Source organism: Mustela nigripes, chromosome 11 (genome assembly GCF_022355385.1).
Source record: "Mustela nigripes isolate SB6536 chromosome 11, MUSNIG.SB6536, whole genome shotgun sequence".
In the NCBI taxonomy this organism is placed as follows: domain Eukaryota; kingdom Metazoa; phylum Chordata; class Mammalia; order Carnivora; family Mustelidae; genus Mustela; species Mustela nigripes.
This window is the reverse complement of record NC_081567.1, coordinates 4129747-4151295: the sequence shown is the minus strand read 5'-3', so window position 1 is coordinate 4151295 and position 21549 is coordinate 4129747. Positions and strand designations below refer to the sequence as shown.

At 48.6% G+C, this 21549-nt stretch overlaps 1 protein-coding gene across 4 annotated transcripts; it reads right to left on the bottom strand.

Annotated features, from left to right (window-relative positions):
• Window positions 1-207: 207 nt before the first annotated feature.
• LOC132026468 (zinc finger protein 300-like) lies at window positions 208-20964 on the bottom strand. 4 transcript variants are annotated; one of them, XM_059414365.1, is made up of 9 exons: window positions 20815-20964; window positions 20529-20599; window positions 20314-20431; window positions 15664-15785; window positions 14865-15097; window positions 11650-11692; window positions 6072-6198; window positions 5460-5555; window positions 208-3546 (listed from the first exon to the last, which is right to left on the bottom strand). In XM_059414365.1, the coding sequence occupies exons 6-9, from the start codon at window positions 11656-11658 to the stop codon at window positions 2471-2473; spliced, it is 1308 nt and encodes a 435-aa protein (XP_059270348.1). In that variant the 5' UTR covers window positions 11659-11692; window positions 14865-15097; window positions 15664-15785; window positions 20314-20431; window positions 20529-20599; window positions 20815-20964; the 3' UTR covers window positions 208-2470. The 4 variants fall into 4 exon arrangements, with proteins under 4 accessions (XP_059270348.1, XP_059270349.1, XP_059270350.1 ...); XM_059414366.1 differs by having other exon boundaries at window positions 20888-20963; XM_059414367.1 differs by lacking the exon at window positions 14865-15097.
• Window positions 20965-21549: the final 585 nt, after the last annotated feature.

The following is a 21549-nucleotide window of genomic DNA, read 5'->3' as shown; positions in this document are numbered from 1 at the left end:
GATCAGCAGCCTCGGGGCAAAGCAATGCCCACTGAGGCCAGCAGGCGCAGGACCCCAGACAGACCGGCCCACCCGGCAAAGCAGGAAGAAGCATTCCCCTAGGACCCTCCCTGCCTGTTCCTGGGGACAGCTGTTGGGACTTTGTTGAACTAACACTTGTTAAGAGGAGCGCTGGTGGTCGGTGGGTTCAACAGCAGGCCACAGGAGAACGGGAAACAGAGACATTTATTATTCACGGGGGGCCCTGGGGGCGGGGCAAGAAGTACATAGCAGGCCTGGAGGGGCCACACGGGGACATCAAGGCAGAAAGCAGAAAGAGACTGGACCCGGGGCACGCAACTTTATTAGGGCCCGTAGGCTAGGACCACACTGGTCCATTCAAACCAGAGAAGCTGGGTTTAGGTAAGCGCCACGGGGGGTCTTGGCTAAGGGGCGCGTAAGGCAGATAAGCGCTGGCGAGCAGAGGAGTCTGTAGTTCGCAAGGATGTGGGAGGCAGGCATGCGGGACCTCACATTTGCTCGTGGCTTTGCGGCTGTGATCCGGGGGCCGGCATCAGTGTCGGGTCCCCGCAGACCGCTCGGCCAGATGTTTTAGGTGCGGAGCTGCGATACCTCGGAGCAACTTAGCCAGCTGTTGACAGGTACAGGTGGGTATCTAAGATGCGAATTTACTGTTCACCCGCCTGGGCCCAGGCTGCCTGAGCCTGTGAGCTCACATCTTGTCAAATCCGAGCCGTGTTTTCTCATCTTCCTGTAGTCTGCCTCTTAGGAACTCCCGCTTGCTTGTAGCGTTTTAATCTAGATGCTTCTCTGTAGACGGACTCCTAAGAATCTGCTTTGCTCGACTCTGTTCCCGTTCTCTGCAGCTGAGTATCGCCTCCTGCTGGGCTTTCCGCTCAGCATTTTGGTGTTCATGTTGCAATGCCCGTATTTCTCATTTCTAGATGCTCTGTGAGCTCCCCTGGCCAGACACCAGCTCTCTGGCTCTGTGCCTTGCTGTCTTGCGGTTTTCATTCTTTGCTTTCAATCATTTGTGAAGATAGTTATTTTTCTAGAATTTTGTGTTTCTATGACCCTAAAATACTGGACGTTATTTTGAGTGTCTGTTGTCCGTCTTGCTGTAGCTTGGTCCTTCATGTTTTGTAGCTGGGGATTATGAAGTCATGTGGGGTTTTATATGTCAAAACACCGACAAATGTGGGTTGAGGGTGTTCCCCTCCAAAATGTATTGTGCTCGCTTCTGTCATCTGTTTCAAAATGGGGCAAATTTCTATACTGACTGGTTAGTTTTAAGACTAGGACAGAAATAAGAGGAATTCCAAATTCTGACTCACACAGGATGCTGGTCAGAGCTCATGAATCATCGGGGTCAACCTTTCCCCATCAAGGCCCAAAGGAGAGGCAGACAAGGTTCTGGAGCAAGGGAGACTTTTCGCTAGCCCTCCCCCTTTCCCTGTGTGTACAGACTTGAGAAATTTCTGACTCTAAGTTACTTCAGGACCCACTCTTTGCCCTGTGTGCTCCACAGCCTTGCCTTGTGTCCTCCTTTGGTCTCGAACACCCGAGCTTTGGGAAAAACCAAGTTAAACCCTTGGGGCAACTCGAGCTTCTGGCCTCCCACTGCCACTTTGGCTCTCCGCTCAGCTTGCCTTGCTGGCACCTGGACACCGCACTAGTTTTCTTGTCGGCTCACCTATGCATTTAAAAGAATCTTATCTGTTACCGGCTGTCATTTCTGGTCACTTATGGTGGAATGGCTTTCGCCTCAGGTGGCCCACCGTTTTGCTAGGAAAGGGAGCTCTAACCTTACACGATATGAAACCTGATTATGAACTAGTGGGTGGAGAGATCATCAGGAGAGGTCAGGAAATGGCTGGTATTCAGATCCAGCAAGCAATGGCATGTGGGGTCTGGAGTCCTGGCCTAATAAGCTCCTGCTGCCCTGGGTACGGAGTATGTCACAGAGACAAAAGGACATGATTTCATGTGGGACGTCCTGGTACAGGTCACTCCATCCACTCCGGTGGTGTGTCTGCCTGATAAGCTGAGAAGCTCACACTTACAGTCAATTACCAACGTGGCTTAAAATAAATCAGATTCTTTCTAGGCTGCATCCTCAGGAACAGACCCGCTATGTGCCCCCTGGGATTGTTCTGATGTTTATTAGACCTATTGTCGTAATGATTTAATTTAGTCACAGATTTCAAAGCCCTATAGCCACAGTTAATGCAGATAGACTTTATAATGAGGTATACCCTGTAAAAATAGATCGCTCTAGAGCATCGTTCACTGGTTTTAAGAGACAAGCCCTTCCTGATTCTCCTGACTGGTCCAGTCTCCCCTGGGTTTGCATCTCTGCACACCCACAGCACTGGACTTCCTGCGGAAGGGTTTTCCACACTCACAACCTCCAGAGGTGCAACCGCCACCAACACGCCGGGACTCGGGAGCTGAAGCCCCGGCTCTCCGTTCACCCGTACAGCTTCTCGCGGGTGTGGATTCTGTGGTGGCGGATGAGGTTGGCCTTCTGGGAGAAGGTCTTCCCACACTCGGAGCACTCGTAGGGCTTCTTGCCCATGTGAGTTCGCTTGTGTATGATGAGGCAGGAGTTCTGCGAGAAGGCTTTCCCACACTCGCTGCACTTGTAGGGCCTCTCGCCTGTGTGAGTCCTCTGGTGCAGGATGAGGTGGGACTTCTGGAAGAAGGCTTTCCCACACTCGCCGCAGCCGTAGGGCTTCTCCCCGGTGTGGGTCCGGAAGTGGATGATGAGGCACGACTTGCGCGAGAACGACTTCCCGCACTCTTTGCAGCCATAGGGCTTCTCCCCCGTGTGGGACCGGTGATGCTCGATGAGGCGGGACTTGTGGGAGAAGGTCTTCTCGCACTCAGAGCACTTGTACGGCTTCCCTCCTGCAAGAGCTGCGGCGGGCAATGACAGGCTCGTCTTCTGTGATGGCACCGTCCCGCCACTGCCATTGCCCCCGGGTTTCTCTCTGGGGTGACCTCCCCGGCTAACCCTGCAGCCTAGCCCCTGGGCTCCATGCGCAGGGGGCTGCTCACCCCCGTGCACATCCAGGTGTGTCCTGAGTTCTGATTCGTAGGAGAAGCCTTTCCCACAACGCGGGCACCTGTGGGCTCTCTCAGCGCCACCAGCACCCCAGCGGGCACTCCGGGCCTGGTCCTCGCGGAGGGCTTTCCGACACTGGTCACACTCACGTGGCCGCCCTTCAGAAGGGGGTGTTTCGAGCTTGGAGTAGAGAAACAGGTTCCCATGTCCATCACACTCAAATCGCCTTCTTGCAAGGTAGGCGTTGGGGCTGACGTCTACATTGCATGGTAGCTTCCTTCCACACGAGTCACATGTATGGACCTGCTGTTTTGAAGGAGCAAGGTTTGTGTCCTGACAGACTGTCTTTTCAATTGGGTTACGCTCGTGGTGCCCTTTCTTTGTCGGTTCTTGCTTGTCTAGGAACACAATGTGCCTCAGAAGCCGGTCTTGGTGTTCCTGTGGTCTTCCTACTGGGTGGTCAACTTGCAAATTTTCTCCTAGGGGAAAAAAATAATGACACAAACTTGTTAATCTTTCCAGGGTCACATCCCAGAACTAAATGATTTCACAAACACTTAAGAGGAAGATTACCTTTGTGGTTTCACACCTCTTTGCCGAGATTCAATCATCACAATCATAAACCTACTACAAACACATTCTAGTCTCTTGGCTTTTTTTTCTTCCTAAGATTTACTTATCTTGGGGCACCTGGGTGGCTTGGTGAGTTAAAGCCTGCTTCCTCCTCTCTCTCTCTCTCTCTCTCTGCCTGCCTCTGCCTACTTGTGATCTCTCTCTCTGTCAAATCTTAAAAAAAAAAAAAGATTTACTTATCTTAAAGTGAGCCTGAGTGGGAGGGCCAGAAGGAGAGGAAGAGAGAATCCCAAGCAGACTCCACGCCAAGCACAGATTCCCCACACAGGGCTTGATCTCACAACACAAGTTGAAATCAGGAGTCAGACGCCTGACCGCTGAGCCACCCAGGCGCCGTATCCCTTGGCTTTTGAAAGGAAAAAGTAGGATACTGGAAAGAGGGGTTTACTGTGGATAGTAAATATATGTAGCTTTGCTATTAACGAGTTTGACACAGTCAATTGGGAAGGTGAGGACACGCAAGTAAAAGGGAATGAGAGAAAAACTGGAAAGGTAGGAGGCCTGCTGGCGTCCCCGTCACTGTGGCAACCAGGCGGAGGTTCTTAAATGTGGGATTCTGCATCCCGTGCTTGCATCCTCATTTGCTTTTAGCTTCGTTTACATTTTAAACCACAAACTGTACCTGCTGGTTCACCTCTCATACCTAGTCCCAGAGCAGCCAAGGAGCTCCTTGGTTTAGAAATATTGCAGTTCCTTGAGTCCTACCGCCAAACTCCTAATGGACAAAATCAATGCCTGCTGACCTTCCGCCCTGCCTACATCACAGTGTCCCAGGTTGGGACCCAGCCAGAGGGTGTTTTTAAAGCTCCCCAGGTGATTCTGGTGGGTATCCCTGATTAATAACAACGGCCCTGAAACAAATGCTTGATAAAAGACCCTGGAAGGATAAAAGGTCCCAGAAGGAAGAAGGAAGGAAGAGTCACTGACCACCATGTGTGTCCCACAGAATAAGGACAGATAAGATAAACACTCTTCTCCCCTTGGGATTATACTGGGACAGGGAGAGAGGAGTTTCATTTATGATCCATTAAGGAAAACGGAGCCATGTTACATAGTTTTGAAAGAAGAGTCATTTAAAGTCACATAAAAGGGAGAAACTAAGTTTCTGAGGCATTTTGCAGTAAAAGAAAAGGCAATGAAATAAAAATGAGTGGCAAAAAAATAAGTGATTTTAAAATAGGGGTGATCTACAAATCCCTGAAAACATGAGGAAATCTGTTTCACAACTATGGGGGAAAGGGTCAGACTGAAGATTCTAGAGAAAAACTGAGCAAGCAAGGTCTCAGATGGGGACAGTAAGGTCAAAATAGAAGAATAAAAATAGAATAGGTCTGGGGTGCCTGGATGGCTCAGTGGGTTAAGCCTCTGCCTTCAGCTCGGGTCATGATCTCAGGGTCCTGGATCGAGCCCCGCATTGGGCTCTCTGCTCAGCAGGGAGCCTGCTTCCTCCTCTCTCTCTCTCTGCCTGCCTCTCCGCCTACTTGTGATTTCTGTCTGTCAAATAAATGAATAAAATTTAAAAAAAAAATAGGTCTTTCTCTAAAACCCAGGGAAAGGAATGTGATCCTGTATCATCGTGGGATGTGTGCAGGTAGCGGAAGTCCTTTGGGGCAACTCAAGGTCTCGGGCCAAGACTTCCACAACTGCTTGCAAAGATCCAAGGCTTTTTAAGAAGCCTGAAACCCACCTGAAGTTCAGCTCTGTGACCAACCAGATGTCCACTCGCCCCAGCCCGCCCTGCAAGCTGGCCCTCTCTCACCTGGAAAGCTCCATCTGAGGATTTCTTCCTCCTCCATCCATGGTTCTTGCCCTTGCTCCAACCTGGAGATCACAGCTGGTTTGGTGACCTGATACCCTGTTGATGAGAAATATCCCTGTTATGAGGATCTATGCCAAGCCCCGTGGGCCATCTAAGGAAGCAGAAGGTTCAGGTGGCTCAACAAACACTTCCATCTCGGCTGAAGAATGGGTATCTCACTTGGGAGGTAAATTCACAAATAATGTGGGCGAGATGAGAGCCAGAGCCTTGCTGAACTGAAACCCAAGGCCAAACATGCTTAGTCTGAGAAGTTTTGCATAAGCAAGAAAAGAAAGGAGCTCAGGGGCGCCTGGGTGGCTCAGTGGGTTAAGCCGCTGCCTTCGGCTCAGGTCATGATCTCAGGGTCCTGGGATCGAGTCCCACGTCGGGCTCTCTGCTCAGCAGGGAGCCTGCTTCCCTTCCTCTCTCTCTGCCTGCCTCTCTGCCTGCTTGTGATCTCTCTCTCTGTCAAATAAATAAATAAATCTTTAAAAAAAAAAAAAATTTAAAAAAAAAAAAAAAAAAAAGAAAGGAGCTCAGATAGAACTGGGAAACACGGGAAGCTCGCCTCACCCACTGAGACCAGGTGGCTATAGTTCTCCAGCATCACATCCCGGTACAGCGTCCTCTGTGTGGGGTCCAGCTGCTGCCACTCCTTCCGGGTGAAGCCCACAGCCACGTCTCTGAATGACAACGACCGCTGGAACAACACGTTCCTGATTAATCTGGAATGCTCGGCACAGAGCACCATGGCAAAGGTGTAGCAATGATGGGTGTTAACACTTTTGATGTCAGGTTTCCCCATGTTAAGTGATATGGGAAATTAACATGCCCCTAACTCTGTACTATATTTTGAGGAAGAGAAGAAAAAGCTCATTAGAAAAGATCTCGCTTCTGGATCTCTATTCATGCATTCATTCATGCAGTGCGTTTGGTAGGTTAATAGCATTCTGCTTGGTGCTTGGGGTTGAAAGCTGAACACAGCATTACTCTTGCTCTGACGGCTTCTGGAGTCTGGTGGAGCGAGATAAACCTAAGACTTCCATATGGCTATGATGGAAATATGTTAAGGACAGAACAAAGACAGCAGTCAAATGTCTGATGTCAAGTTAAGCTTCACTGGAGGGTACCTTTGTGCAGAATCATGAAAGATGAACAGCACATTCTGATGTGCTACCCCTGAAGGTATTTCCTATCAAGAGGCATGGCACAAGCAAAAGCAAGGCATCACAAAAAAATCTGGTAGGAATTGCAGTTACTTAGGAATGTCAATGTAGAATTGCAAATACTTGGGAACGTCAATGTAGAATTGTGTGTGTGTGTGTGTGTGTGTGTGTGAGAGAGAGAGAGAGAGAGAGAGAGAGAGCGCGCACATATCACAAGACAAAAGGTTTTTCTCCTACAAGGCAATAGGGACTCCCATCACGGTATTTAAGGAGCGGAGTTACAAGAGATAGTGGCATGTAGAAAAAGGTAGGGAATCACTGGGAGAGAATGAGTAAATAAAATTAGGGCACAATTACAATCAATGACATGAGATATTGTCAAAATTAAGGTGGCAGCAAGAAAAGAGCAAAAAGATTCTGCACATGCAGAACAGGGCCGGCTCTCTCTTCTCCTTCATCTTCTCTCTCTGGATGAATTAAGGACCAAAACAACAAATTATTTTATATTGAATGTGGTAAGATTGTAACCATATGTAAATCATTTTTAACACAAATATGGAAGTTAAAAGGCAAAAACATAGTAACTATAATCAGATTTACTAATGGAAACACAATATAAAAGGAAGTAAAATCTGACATAAGTAACAAAGCATAAATGTGTGAGGAAGTAAAGTGTAGAGTTGCCATATGTGATTGAAGTTAAGTTGTTATGAGGCTAAAAGAGACTGCTAAAAGTCTGAAATATTCAGTGTAAGCCTCATGGTAATCACACCAAAAAAACCTATAATAGATACATAAAAATAAAGAAGAAGGAATCAAAACATATCACTATAAGAAATTCTCAAACCACAATAAAGACAAGAGAGGAAGAGGGGAACAAAGAAACTACAGAACAGAAAACAGTGAACAAAGTGGCAATATTAAGTCCTTACCTACCAGTAATCACTTTAAATGTAAATAAACTCAACTCCCCAAATTAAAACACGTAGAGTGGTTGAATGGGTAAAAAAAACAAGACCCAAGTATATGCTGTCTGCAAGAGCCTCACTTTAGACTTCAGGACACATATTGGGTAAGAGTGAAGGGATGAATAAAGATGTCCTATGCCACGCAGTAGTAACCGAAAGAGAGCTGGTCTAGTTAAACTTGTATCAGACAAGATAGCCTTTAAGTCAAATACTGTCACAAGAGACAAAGAAAGTCCTCTTATAACTATAAAAGGGTCCATTCAACAGGAAGACATAACAATTTTAAATACATATGCACCCAACATCAAAGGACCTAAATATATAAAGCAAACATTGACAAATCACAAGGGAGAAACAGAAAGCATTACAATACTAGTAAGGGGCTTAACTAGTCCACTGTCAATAATGGGTAGATTGTCTAGACAGAACATCAACAAGAAAACAGCAGACATGAACAATACTATAGACCAAATAGCTGCAAGAGGTATCTATAGAACATTTTACCGAACAGCAACAGAATACTCGTTCTTGTCAAGAGCACACAGAATGTTTTCCAGCATGGATCACAGACAAGATCACAAAGCAAGTCTTAAATTTAAGAACACCAAAATTGTTCCAAATATCCTTTCTAGTCACAATGAAACGAAATAGAAATCAATAATAGAAAAGGGGGAAATTTTAAATTATTGGAAATTAAACAACACATTCTTAAACACCATTGGGTCCAGAAGAAATCAAAAAGGAAATTGTGAAATATCTTAAGACTGATGAAAACACAAAAGACCAAAACTTAAGGGATACAGCAAAAGCATCAGTAAGAGAATTTTGTAGAAATGAACGTCTACATCAAAAAAGAGAAAAAAATCTCAAACAATCTAAATTCGTACCTCTAGAAAAAGAAGAATTAAGTCCTAAATTGGCAGAAGGAAATAATAAAGTTTAGAGCAGAAATAAATGAAATAGGGAAGAGAAAATAATAGAAACAAAATAAAACTAAGAGTTGGTTTTGTGAAATAATAAAATTAACAAAGCCTTAGGCTAGACTAAGAAAATAAAATGAGAAGACTGGAATAAATAAAATCCGAAATGAAAGAGGAGACACTACAGTTGACGCCAGAGAAATAAAAAGTTCCAAAAAACTATGATACACAATTCTATGCTTACGAACTGGACAACCTAGAAAAAAAATGAACACAATTCTTAAAAAAAAAAGTACGACCTACCAATACTGAATCAAGAAGATACAGAAAGCCTGGGCATACCAGACACACAAAAAAAAGAATGAAGAAGTAACCAAAACACTCCTAACAAAGAAAAGCCCAGGATTTCAAGGGTGAATTCTGCCAAAAATTTAAACAATAATTAATACCAATCCTTCTTAAAATCTGGCTCCCCCCCCCCAAAAAAAAAACAGAAAGAGAGGGAACACCTTCAAATTCCTTCTACAAGGCCAGCATTACTCGGATATCAAAACTAAAGACCTCACACAAAAAGAAAACTACAGGCCAATAACCCTGATAAATATAGATGTAAAAACCTTCACCAAAATATCAGCGCATCAAATTCAACAACTCAGTAAAAGGATCAGACACCAGGACCAAGTAGGAGTTAATCCCTGGGATGCAAGGATGGTTCAACACATGAAAATCCAATCGCGACACCACATTAACAGAACAAAGAATAAAGATCACAAAATCCACTCAACAGCTGCACAAAGAGCATTTCGCAAACTTCAACACCCTTCATGATTAAAAGCTCTCAGCAAACTGAGGAAATAGGAAGAACTCACCTCAACGCAATAAAGGCCATTTATGAAAATCCCCGAGCTAATATCACATTCAGTGGGGAAAGCTTTCCATCTAAGACCTGGAACAAGGCAAAGAGGCCCATTCTCACGTCTCCTGTTCAACCCAGTACTAGAAGTCTGGCCAGAGCAATCGGACAAGAAAAAGAAATAAAAGGCATCCAAATCAGAAAGGAAGAAATGAATGTTTCTGTGCTCGAAGAGGATGTGATCTTATGGAGTGTGGGTCTCAAGGAGATACCTGAATTCTCATGCCTCCTGCAGCATCGTTCACAGGAGCTTAGAGATGGAACCCGCCTAAGTGTCCATCAGTGGATGAACGGACCATGTGGTGTACACATACTACGGAATATTGGCCATGAGAGAGAAGGACATCCCTTCATTTTGGACAACACGGATGAACCTGGAGGACATTATGCAGAATGAAACAGGCCAGACATAGGAGCACAGACACTGCACGATCCTACTTTAATGAGGGCTCTAGAATGGCCAAACTCCTAGAATAGAGAGTAGCATGGAGGGTACCGGGGGCTGGGGGGGGGGGGGGGGGGGGGGGGGGGGGGGGGGAAGGGAAATGGGGAGGTGCTGGTTAAGGGTTCAGTGTTTGTTACAAAAGATGAATAAGATCTGAAGATCTACTGCACGGCCAAGGCTCTGTAGTTAACCATCCTCCACTGTATCCTTACTATACTGCGTGTAATGTTCGTCCACGAGGCCTCAGCTCCCTCCTGGGCTAGCAGGCTTCCTTTGCGTCCACCCCGAGCAGGTGGTGCTCCTGGGGGCACCCCACCGCTGACCCAGCCTCTCAGCCCTAGACGTGGGCTAAGCTTGGCCAGTCTGAGTTTCTCCCAAAGACCACGCAAACTGGCTCTGGGAGGGGACTAGGTTCCTATATCTGGCAGAACTCCTGGGGGTGGGGTGTGAGCCATGCCTACTTCCGGCCTCATGGAGGATGTTGGTGTATGAGAAGGAAGTCACAGACGCAGAGGCAAGGGGCCAGAAAGTCTCCAGGCGACACCTGCGTTCTTCGATGTGACAGCCTCTGAGTCCTGGCTGCACACCTGCTCCTCCCATGGTCTAGGTATTGCCTAGTTCTAGACTAGTTCTAGCTGGGTTTCTGGCTCTTGAAACATGGATTCTGGCCAGCATACTTCCTGTTCACAAGTTCCTGAATCCGGGGTAAGGAGAGGGACCGTCGTGACTAATTAGAGAACACAGACAGGCTAGGAGCAGACAACGTCACTGACATCTGAAGATCACAGTGACCCCGTAAGAAAGGGGGGGCCAAGGGCAGATGTGTGAGGTCTAAGTCATGAAAAGAGGAACCTCAGAGCCCAGGAGAAAAGGCCAGGAGAGCTCTAACCATCTTCCCTCCACGCTCCTGCCAAAGGCTGAAACTGAGCTGTTCACTCTCCATCTGTGTCCAAACTTACTATGAGAAAGAATTTGCAGAATATGGGACTGGTTCCTTCCTCTGCACAAGGCCGTGTCTCCGCTAGGTCAGTCTGACAGCACCAGGCTGTTTACATAGAAGTGCGAATTTTGATTCCTTAAGCAACCGCAATCACAGATTTCCACACTGATGGAAGACCCACTGTTTAGTTGGGGGAAAAGTCGCAGAAGCTTTGCTGGTGTGTCTGCCGCAGTGTGGTCATTACAGAGGACCTACCTGCTCACGGCATGGCCCGTCACGTGAACTCCTCAGTACCGAAAACAGCTTTATTTCCTCTAAGAAGTTGACATGCCAGTCCCAAGCAGACAACACAAGTCATACATTGGACGGAATCCACCTTTTCCAAGCGCCGGCAATGTCAGACACAAGTTTATAGGGCTGCTCCTAACTCTATCCGCCCGGCCCTGCCCAGGGCCGCCTCCCTCTACTCATTTCCCATCTTCAGTGACCTTGGGTCCTGTTCACGTTGTTTTTACTGGATGCATTCTTAGAAGCATCCCTAAACCCGCCCAGTAAAGCGAAGTGGAGTATAAAGAAATGCCATAGGGCAACTGGGGGTGGGCACAGTCAGTTAAGGCTCTGACTCCTGATTTCAGCTCAGGTCGTGATCTCAGGGTCGTGGGATCGAGCCCCACATCAGGCTCTCCACTCAGCAGGGAGTCTGCTTCTCCCTCTCCCTCTGCCCTTCCTCCTGCTCGTGCTCTCGCTCTATCAAATAAATAAATATAAAACAAATAAATAAAAGAAATGCCCTACTCACCGGGTACATGATCCTTCCCTGATGGGCCGGGAAAAGCAGACACCTGTGGAAGCAGAGACGGGGTGGGGACAGGAGAGCACGTGAGAGGCCAAGCTCGCTGCAGGAACAGGGGGAGGACAGGCTTCCCCCCAAGGACCCCGCCACCACACAATGCCCTCGCCTTGGCGTGTAATGAGGGACCCCACCTTGTGGGGGTCCACTCTCGACTTTTCTACTTAATCCACATATGTATCTGTGTTTCAGTCACCAGTGAGCCACTTACTAACCCCTCCCCTCGCTCCCCAGAAATTAATTCATAGAAATTTATTCTGACGCAACAGTCACGAGTGTAGGCGAAGAGTTAGGTGCCAAGATACGTATTACATTTTGTTAAAAGTCTGAAATAAAAGAGAAAATAACAACCAATGAAGGAGGATGAGTAAACACACTACCTTACCTCCAAAGGGAAATGAACCCGCTATGTAACTTATGAAAATAAAATCATGGAAAACTATTTTAGCGACAGCGTACTCATCACTGAAAAAAAAAAAAAAAGGTGGCCGGAAACTATTGGATCCCACACACACACACAGACGCATGCACACACAGACATGTTCACGCAGAACAATCTCTGAAGTGATGTAAGACAAAAACGCTAGTGGTTAGCTCTGGGCAGTTGGGTCACGACCACTTTATAAAATACTTTCTTTGTCCTTAGATGAATCTCCTAACTTTTTCTATGACTAACAGGCACTTCGTATATAAACCTTACTTTTAAAACATCTGTTGTCTACTAAGCTTCTAACCCAAAGCTCGTCACCAGGCCTGCCCCTGGCAGGCATGGAGGACCACTCCCAGGAAAATATAAAAATGGGTTCCTGAAGGCAGAGTCCATTAAATGGAGTTCAGCTAGGGCGGGCGGGGGGCGAGGAGCCGTGGCCCTCCGGCCCCTCCCCGGACCTGCGGGGCTCCGCGCGCGCCTCCTCCCGCACCGGCGGTCTGTCCGCTGTCGCTCCTCATCACAGCCGCCCTGGCTCATCTGTGCTGACTTCTGCCCGGGAAGCAGTCTCGGTCTGGCTCTGCCACTTACCAAGTATGGGGCAAGATCTGACGGCTTCTCCTGAGCCCTCTCCTCCTTTCCTCATTTTGCCAGGGAACAGGAACACGAAGGTTCAGGAGCAAATTTACTGTGGCTGGAAGCGTCAACTGGACCCCACACCTATCTCTCTCCTGAACACACACGAGGTTGATCTTACGTATGTTCCTACTCGGGACAGAGACACATGGGAGTTGGGTCCGAGAAGTCTGCAGAGACACTAAAACTCTAGGGTTACAGAAACTCCGTAAAGAATTCTGAAGGTGTTTTGGTTTTAATTAGAGACTACCTACATTTTTAAAAATAAGAGATTAGTCAGTCAAGTTGGATACACTTCAAACATGCCATGCGACGAATCAATTTAAACTATCATACAAGAAACTATCAGACATGGAAATCGCTTCTGGCTAGACCAGTAAGTGGGGGAAGGAAAAAAAGGAGGCTATGTAATCCATAAACACGCGATTCACAGATGGGTATCAGGTAGATAGATGGGATTTTCCCAGGTCCCTGGAGTTTCAGCTAAATTCCCAAACACCCCAAATTCTCCGGGGAAGCTGCTAGACCCAACCTGACAGACGCCTCCCTTTGGAGAAGGAATGGCGAAGGAGAGGTGTCTACTGAAGGTGTACGTGGGGTTTTGCTTCCTTCCCATGCCAAGGGGGGTGGTTACAAAAGAACCAAAGGGAGCCTGCAAAAAGTAAGGGGGTAAAATTGCACCCCCATGGGCTGGATGTGTGCCCAGGTGCAGAACTCTGGGGCACATGCTAGTTCAGCAGACAATGGGGGGCGTGCTCTCCGGGGACAGCTGTGTGCATGCAGGATCCCAGCAGCAAGAGTGAGCCTTGCAACCGAGGAACTCAGAAGTTAGAGGCCAGCAATGGTGATCAGGTGAAGAGAGGGGGCAGGACCAGGAGCCCCCGTGCCCAGCCTCCATGTGTTGGAACCAGGATGCGAGAGTTCCTGGGGGCCCTTGGAGGGTAGGAAGGTAGGTGGGCGTGAATTCTACTGCAAGGACACAGAGAAGAAGGACCACTGAGCCAGGAGCTGGGGCTGGGCACTGAGGTCTGCCAGAAAGTCCAGGCTGGTATCACAAGCTCTGCACCCTCAAAAGGCCATCAGGTGGCCTCCAGCATGACAGAGGGCAGCCAGCTAGGCAGGGGAAGCTACCAAGAGAACTAAGCAAGGAGACATCTGTGCTACTTTCCCCTCCTCCTGGCCTGCCCCCGGTGGAGAAAGAAGCAGTCCGATGAGGAGAACGAAGGGTTAAGGAAGAGCAGAGACAGAAGCAATCACAGGCCTTCCATCTGGGGAATGAAGACCTGCAGCCCCGCAGCAGGGAGCAGGGGAAGCTCAGAACTGGACGGGAGAGTGAGCTGTGCACTAGACCAACAGCAGCCAGCTGAAGAGTGACTGAACCACTCTGGGTTACCAGAGAGCTCCTCTGGCAGGGACGTGTTCTGAGTTGAACTCTGTCCCCCAAGAAGATATGCCGGGGATCCAAGCCCTCGGTGTCTCTGAATGTGACCTAATTTAGAGATAGAGTCTTTGCAGATGATGATAGAGGGTGCCCCAACCCAGGGGGACTGGCATGCTTGTGAAAAGGGAAAACTGGACACAGGAAGAACATCAGAGAAGATGAAGGCAGAAATGCCAAGGACTGCTGGCAAGCCCCCAGAAGCAGGGGGGAGGCCCGGAGCAGGTGCCCTAGCATGGCCTCGGAAGGAACCAGCCCCAGCCCAACCTGAGCTGAGACAGATCAACCGGAGCTGAGACAGATCTCAAGCTTGAAGCTTGAGCTTCAAGCCGCCCCTGTCTGGAGTACTTTGTCCTGGCGCCCCCAGGGAAGTGAGGACAGGAATGCAGACCCAAGAGTGTGGGTCCAAAACCCTGGTCAGAGGGGACACTCCTCTCTCTCCTGTTTGTGCACATCCCATTTTAGCCTGTAGAGTGGGTTTTTGTAAAAACATATAAAGAAAAAAATTCTGCACAAAACACACACAATGTTAACAACAGTGACCTTCGCGTGGTTGGCTCCGTTTTGAAACCGTGGCATTTAACTAATATTTAACTAATTAAGACAATCGACATATGCTCACTGTTCAATATTTCAATATTTCATAAAAATATATCATCTTACTGGGTGTTCTCTCCATGACCGCCTATCAGAGTCCTTCCCCTGGAGGAGAGGAAATCCGTGGGAGGGTCTGAAGGGGTGGAAGGTGGGAAGGGGCGGGTTTTAGCGATGACCCGAGGCGGGCGCACGGGAGGAAGCCGCCGCCTGGCGGACGGGAGCCCTGGGCGCTAGAGCTGGCTCGGCCTCTAGAGAGCTGGGCGGCTCTGAACACCGCTCTCACGCGCATTTTCTTTCGTCTTTAACATGAGAAGGAAAAATGAAATACTCTTAGGTTAAGAAAACAACTTCTATGCCTTGACTATACGAGGAGGGTCTACGTCTCACGAGTGGAGTGCAGGGCAGTGGGGATGGGGGTGGGCAGGGGGCGCGGGCAGGACAGAGGGACAGTGAATGCACCTGCGTGTAGAGAGATCAGGGCGGGGGGGGGCATCCTCCAAGAGTCGCGGGGATCCCTTCTCTTGCTCCTGTTTCTCATACCCTAAAGCAGGGGATCCCTCTCCGGCTAGCAAACCTTCCCCTAAACCAAATCCTAGATGATCCCCTGATACGATGGGATTCCCCCAAATTCACAGTCCGCAAGCAGGTCCTCGGCTGTTTTAGGGACGCTTTCCTGGGGGGAATGTGCCCTGTACTGCGTGGACCTCCAGCTTCAGCCCTAAGCTCTAAGGGGGAGCTCAGAGAGGGTGCCCTGCTTCCAAAGTAGATTGCTGCTCCCCGGGTCACCTTTACAAGAATTATCCTATTGGTGGGGTGCCTGGGGCTTGAGGACTGGCAAAGCTCTGCTCTCCTGCTGAGAACTTACCGTGGGGTGGAGGCTCAGCTCCTGCTTCCAGGCAGTCTGGGGGTAGAAAGGAGCTAGAATGTGCAGACTGAGCCACCCGGTCCCAGCCTGATGCTTAGTCTTTGCCAAGACGCTACGAACACCTGCAAATAGACAGACAGTGTGGTGAGACTCACGTGAGAACATCGGCAGGACATCCACCTCTGCCTGCGGGCAGAGAAGTGGAAACACAAGAAGGACCCCACGCCACCCCATGTGAAGAGCCGAGAGAAACCTCAGCTGACAGCAAGCCGGGAATCCGGAGCCCTGGGCCTCAAACCACCGGGGTCTGCTGACCCCTGTGAACAGACTGTACCCTAAGTGCCTCGGGGAAGAGGCCCACGGTCCCACACTTTGATTCTGGCCTTGGAAGACCTGAATGGAGTCACCGTCAGTCACGTTCCCTCTGGACTGGACAGAGCTGCAAGGTGACAGTGGGTGTTGCTTTAAATCACTGGGTGTGGGGTCATCTGGGACCCAGCCCTCTGAGGGGGGGCTCAGGAGAAAGTTTAGGGTTCGGCATGAGACCACAGAGAGACTCCCTGGGTAGCGAAGGTCTGGAGGAGCAGAATGGCTGCCATTGTGGAAAACACGGGGAAGCCCCATCCTTCCAGAAACTTCTGAGGAACAAAGCTTTACACTGTGCCAAGGGAAGGGCAACAAAACCTGTTGCTTCCCGAGCACAGGTGAGACTGCCAGCTCCTGACAGGGAAAAGGGGGGAAAAAAACTCCCCAGTGGGAACGGAGCAGGCATGTGTCCTAGGCTCCTACTCCAGAGGGAAGGGCAGCAGCCCTGACAAGGTGCCAGAACCTCGACTCAGGGACGCAGGGACCCTACCACCAGCTAGGTGGAACTAGTCCAGCATCAGCACGGAGAGAAAGTAACAGCAGGGACAGTGAGCAGCCCACCCGAGGCATGGAGCGAGGCCACAGCCAGACCATAACCAGAGCAACAGGAAATGCCAGCCCTGTCCCCTCCTAACCAGTCCTGCAGAGACCAACCTCCAGCCTCCAAGCCCCACGTACAGCAACAGGGGAGCAGAGGTCTCCACTCCCCCCGCCCAACAATGCCCCGCATTCATTTAAAAAAAGAAAAAAAAATTACAAAAAGCAAGAGAGACACCCACTGCAGAGACACCCACTGCAGAGACATAGCAAGGGCCAGAAGCCAACTTGATCTTGGGTCTGGGCACACAAACACACGGATGGGAAGCATATGTAGCCCAAGCACACGTGAAACACGCAGGGGAAACCAACAAATCCCCTATTATAGTGAAAAGATTCTAGCACGTGTTTTTAGAAATGAAGATTCTGGATACAAAAAATAAATAGCAAGCGTATACAACATTTGGTTAACAATTTAAAAACCTGACCTATGGGATCGGACAGAATGCACTTGATAACAAGAGAACATAAATTCTTTTTAAGCACATCTGGGATAGTTATAAAAACTGACCTAAAAAAGCTAAGAATAAACTTCGATAAATATGTTAAAAATGAATATTGCATAGATGCCACTCTCTAAACCAAAAAGCAATACAACCGGAAAATAATAAGAATGCAGAATTATTTATAACAATGACTGCAAAAATATTACACATCAAAATGGAGACATAGTTACAAAGACACACTTCAAAAAAAAAAAAAAAGTACAGCCCTAGGATACTTTAACAAAAAATTAAAGCCTTGATACTCATTAGATAAAAATGGAAAATTAATGATATGCATCGCAGGAGGCCCACACAGAAAAATGTAAACCCAAAAGCCATAAAAGAAACAAGTATGAGAAGAGATTTTTTTTTTTTTGAGCAGAGATTTTAAAAAGAGGAAATCAAAGAAATAATAGAACAGCTTAAAAAAAAAAAATCCTGCCACCAGTGTATTACCTGAATGCAATCATGGTGAGACATTCAACAAAACTACACTGAGGAACATTCCACAAAACAACTGGCCTGGATTCGTCAAAATTGCTATTCTATTGAAGACCAGGAAAGACTGCGGAACTGTTCCAGAGAAAAGACGACAAAGGGACACTGAGGGGATAAAAGCGGCGCATGATTGGAGATCTCCTGGAGTCAGAAAGGGTCTTTCTGAGGTGACAGGTGCAAATTGGGAGTAAGATCTGTGGACAGCAGTACTGTATCAGTGCTAATTTCCCGGTGTTGTTGATCCTTATCCTGTGGCTGCGTGACACAATGGCCTTGTTTTTGGGAAACTCACACGAAGTGTGTACCCACACGCATAGGTATGGAGGAGAGAGGAAAAAAAAGGAGAAAGCGAGTTGTCTATGAATGATTCAATGATGGCCTCTGTGGAGTGGACCCTAGCAGGCTGAGACCAGCAGCTCAAAAGACCAGCAGCACCAAACTCCAATGTTAATGTGCAGCCGTGTTAAAAACAAGCCAAATAGAAACAGATTTTTAGTCGTTTAGAGCTGCCTGCTTTGCCTACCCCATGCATCTGTAGCCAGCATCAGGTAGCCAGAGATAACATACACCATGTGGCTAGAGAGACCCCAAGAACCTCTGAGCCAGAGATACCCAGGGGTATCCTTGTCCTCCTCCCTTCTGGGAAGGGGACCCCTGGGCCCTAACCTCTGGATGGTCTCGTGCTGTGAGGGACCTCACCCTCACTTGCATGCTTAAATAAAGCTTGTGTGTGCTCCTGGTCACGTATCTTTTTCTTTAATCGGCCCTGAAATCTCTCAAGCCCCCTTCACAAATGTGGTAAAATGCTCACATTCAGGAAATTCAGATGAAAAGTGTTTAGGAATTCTCTGTACATTCTACCATTGTGACTTTTCTTTACTTCTGAAGTTCTGCCCAAATAAAAAACCGTGAAGAAGAAAATACAATCCATTCTTCGAAAAGATTAAAACTAGTAACATAACTGGTTTATGTTTTAAACTAATAAAATAGACTAAGTTCGAGCACCATTGATCAAGAAAGCAAGAGGAGGCAAAAATCCAATTTTTCGACATGAAAAAAAGACAAATTTCAGATACAGCAGATATATCTTTAAGTTAGAAGATCACTAAAGACAATGCAATGCCATAAATCGGAAATTAAACTGGACAGTTTCCTAGAAAAATATCAAGTCCCAAAATTGACAAAGCAACAGAAAACTGGAAAAAAAAAAAAAAAAACAACCACCACCACTAAACATTAAGTAAAATGGATGGGCACTCGGAAATAGACCCATCAAGGAAACACCAGTCTCAATAAAAAAATCTAGTCAAGATTTTTGCAACATGCATAAGCCATAAATGGATTTATATCTGGAATATATGAAAAAAAAAACTAAAAATAAACGAGAAAGAGACACAGCCAAAGAAATACAGGCAAAGGTAATGAACTCACAACACAATATGTTGTTCACGACCACATTCACATCTAATAAGTAAATAACATGTAAGAATAAAGCGATCTCAGGGGTTGTTACCCAGAGAGGAAGAGAAACGGAATGAGGGGGGATAATAAAATAGCTCCAATGGTACTTATAAGGTTTTAGATCTTTAGAAAATCCAAAGCAAACAAACTTTTCACATCTCCTCCGTTTAAATGATGACTGCAAAAAGTTTCCTTCTTTTCTCACTTTACGTGAGATCTTTTCTAACAGGACTAGCTGAACACAATTAAGAAAAGATCATGGGGCTGTGATAGAAGAAAACCTCCTTCAAGAAGACCCAAATTCAAGTCATGATGGAAACAACTGATAAGCCTCATCAAGACGCAGAACTATAGAACCGGTTTCGCTTCACCCCCTCTCAAGTGTGTGAGCTGCCCCGGCTCAAGTGTGTCCTGTATCTTGAGCAAAAAAGTCTCAAAGAACAACGAACAGATCCAGCCCCATCTCTGCATCTCCGGGTACCCCCACTGTGGCTCTACCTCTCCTCGTGGAGTGTGGGGAAAGAACCGTCTACACTGAACCGTGTCTGCCTCCTGCCTTCTTTGACACTCTGCAGTCAGATGCACTCACACACCCCGCTTCTCTCCCCCTCGCCAGCGCTGGCCTGGCTTCCTCCACTCACTTTTCCTGCCCCCTTAGCTCAGTCCACATCAACTCTACTCACTGCTGGTCATATTCACACCAAAAGAGAAATTTCATCACACCACTGCCTTGCCTAAAACACTTCAGATGCTAATGGAACCCAGTCCGTACCCCTAGCTCAGCTTGATATGCTCCCCGAAACCACCTCCAGCCTCCAGCCTCACCACACTGCCCCCAGGCTCTTCCAGGCTCTTCCAAAATCCAGCAGTTACCTGCACGCTTCATGGGGGCCTCTTACCTTTGCATAGACTGTTCCCTACCCCTAATCCTTTTGCCCCCTGTCACCTATGGAGACCTTATTTCAAGTCGGATACTCAGTCATGCCTCCCCTAGCAGGAACTGACCTCCTGCCTGGGGGTCCCTTCATCCAGTAGGGATAACTACCAGAGCACCCACACTTTGGTGGCCCTTATCTGTTCACAGGACACCTCTATAGGGTTCTAGCCAAAGATGGGGCTCAGTGCTTCCCCAGTGCCTGTCCCACTCAACAAATGTTTGTCAGATGAAGACTGACACTGCAGATCCATGAAGTACCAATCATTTCACATCCTTCCTTCCTTGCCCTCATAGCTCAGAGCCTACCGTTGGCTGCAACGTGGGGTCCGAAGGAGTGAGGGTAGGTCGGACAGGAGGGGCTTCCTTCCTCAACAGTCCCTCCTCAGCCACGGGAGGCCGGGCCACACCAGCGGAGTTCAGGGACCTGGATGGGCAGAGAAGCTCCAGGTCAAGGGATGGAAACAAATCCACCGTTGGGAAAGAGAGGTGACCATTGGGGGGAGAGCTACCCCCCAGCTCACCAGGGCCACGGCTGTCACTGGGTCCACCGCACCAAGCCCCCTGCGGACCGTGGGCTCCCAACGAGGCTTGGCTGCAGGACGGCAGAAAAGCAGTGAGACAAGCCTGCCCACGGCCCCCGCCCCAAACCAGACAGGAACCCCGACCCCCCCCCGGAGACGGCCGACGGAGCCCCCCCCCCGGCCCCCCCCCCCCCGCCCGCCACCCGCCACCCGCCACCCAGCACAGCACCCCTCCCAGCATCCGCCAGCTCTGCAGCCGTGGCTCTGCCACACGTGCCCTCTCTACCGCTCAGGCGGAGGGAATAGCCAGTCCCAGATGCCGCGGGGGCCTCAGGACCAGCCAGGTCCAAGGTGCTGACCACCGCGAGCCCAGCCTGAGGTCCGGAAGTGCGCACAACACTCTCGGAGACCTCCAGACACAGCCGAGATGCCCCTGGACTGGAGGAAACTACAATTCCCGGGAGCCTCCGCGGTGAGGTACTTCCGGCCGGCGGTCCACACATTTCCGGCCACGGAGTCGCGGCTGTGGGTGGGTGGGCGGGCATGGCGCGGGGGCCACCCCAGTGGTCCCCCGGGATGTGAGTGAATGCACCCTCTCTCACATTGTTGCCGGCGGCAGTCGCCCTAGGGTCTTCCCACCGGATCGGATCCGGGCAGTCCCCAGTCCTGTGCCCTGTTGAGGGATGGGTTATGGCTGTCCCCCCTTGGCCCCCTCTTTGGGCGCCAACCTGGGCTTGTCCGTATACCACCTCCCCAGAAGTCTACTACCACCTGAGGGGCTCCATGTCGGGCACTTGATTTTGTAAAAGCAAATAAACAAACAAACAAAAACCACTCCTATCCTTCAGTCCTCCTGAGAGTCCCGAAATAGGTATCATTATCCCGCATTTCACAGATGAGGAATCAGAGGCAGCCTTTCTCAATATTTTCCCTCTGGAGGAACCCTTGAAATAATTCTCAGGTCTCAGGGAACCCTTGCCTAACTATTCTGTCTGCAGCTCATGGTGGAATAAGGCGGTCC

Bases quoted from the DNA above. Each gene is read 5' to 3' on its own strand.
- LOC132026468 (XM_059414365.1), bottom strand. The intron at 5,556-6,071 runs GTGAGGCGAGCT...TCTCATCAACAG, and splicing joins TAGCCACCTGGTCTCAGTGG to GGTATCAGGTCACCAAACCA. The intron at 3,547-5,459 runs GTGAGAGAGGGC...TTTTTCCCCTAG, and splicing joins CCTCAGATGGAGCTTTCCAG to GAGAAAATTTGCAAGTTGAC.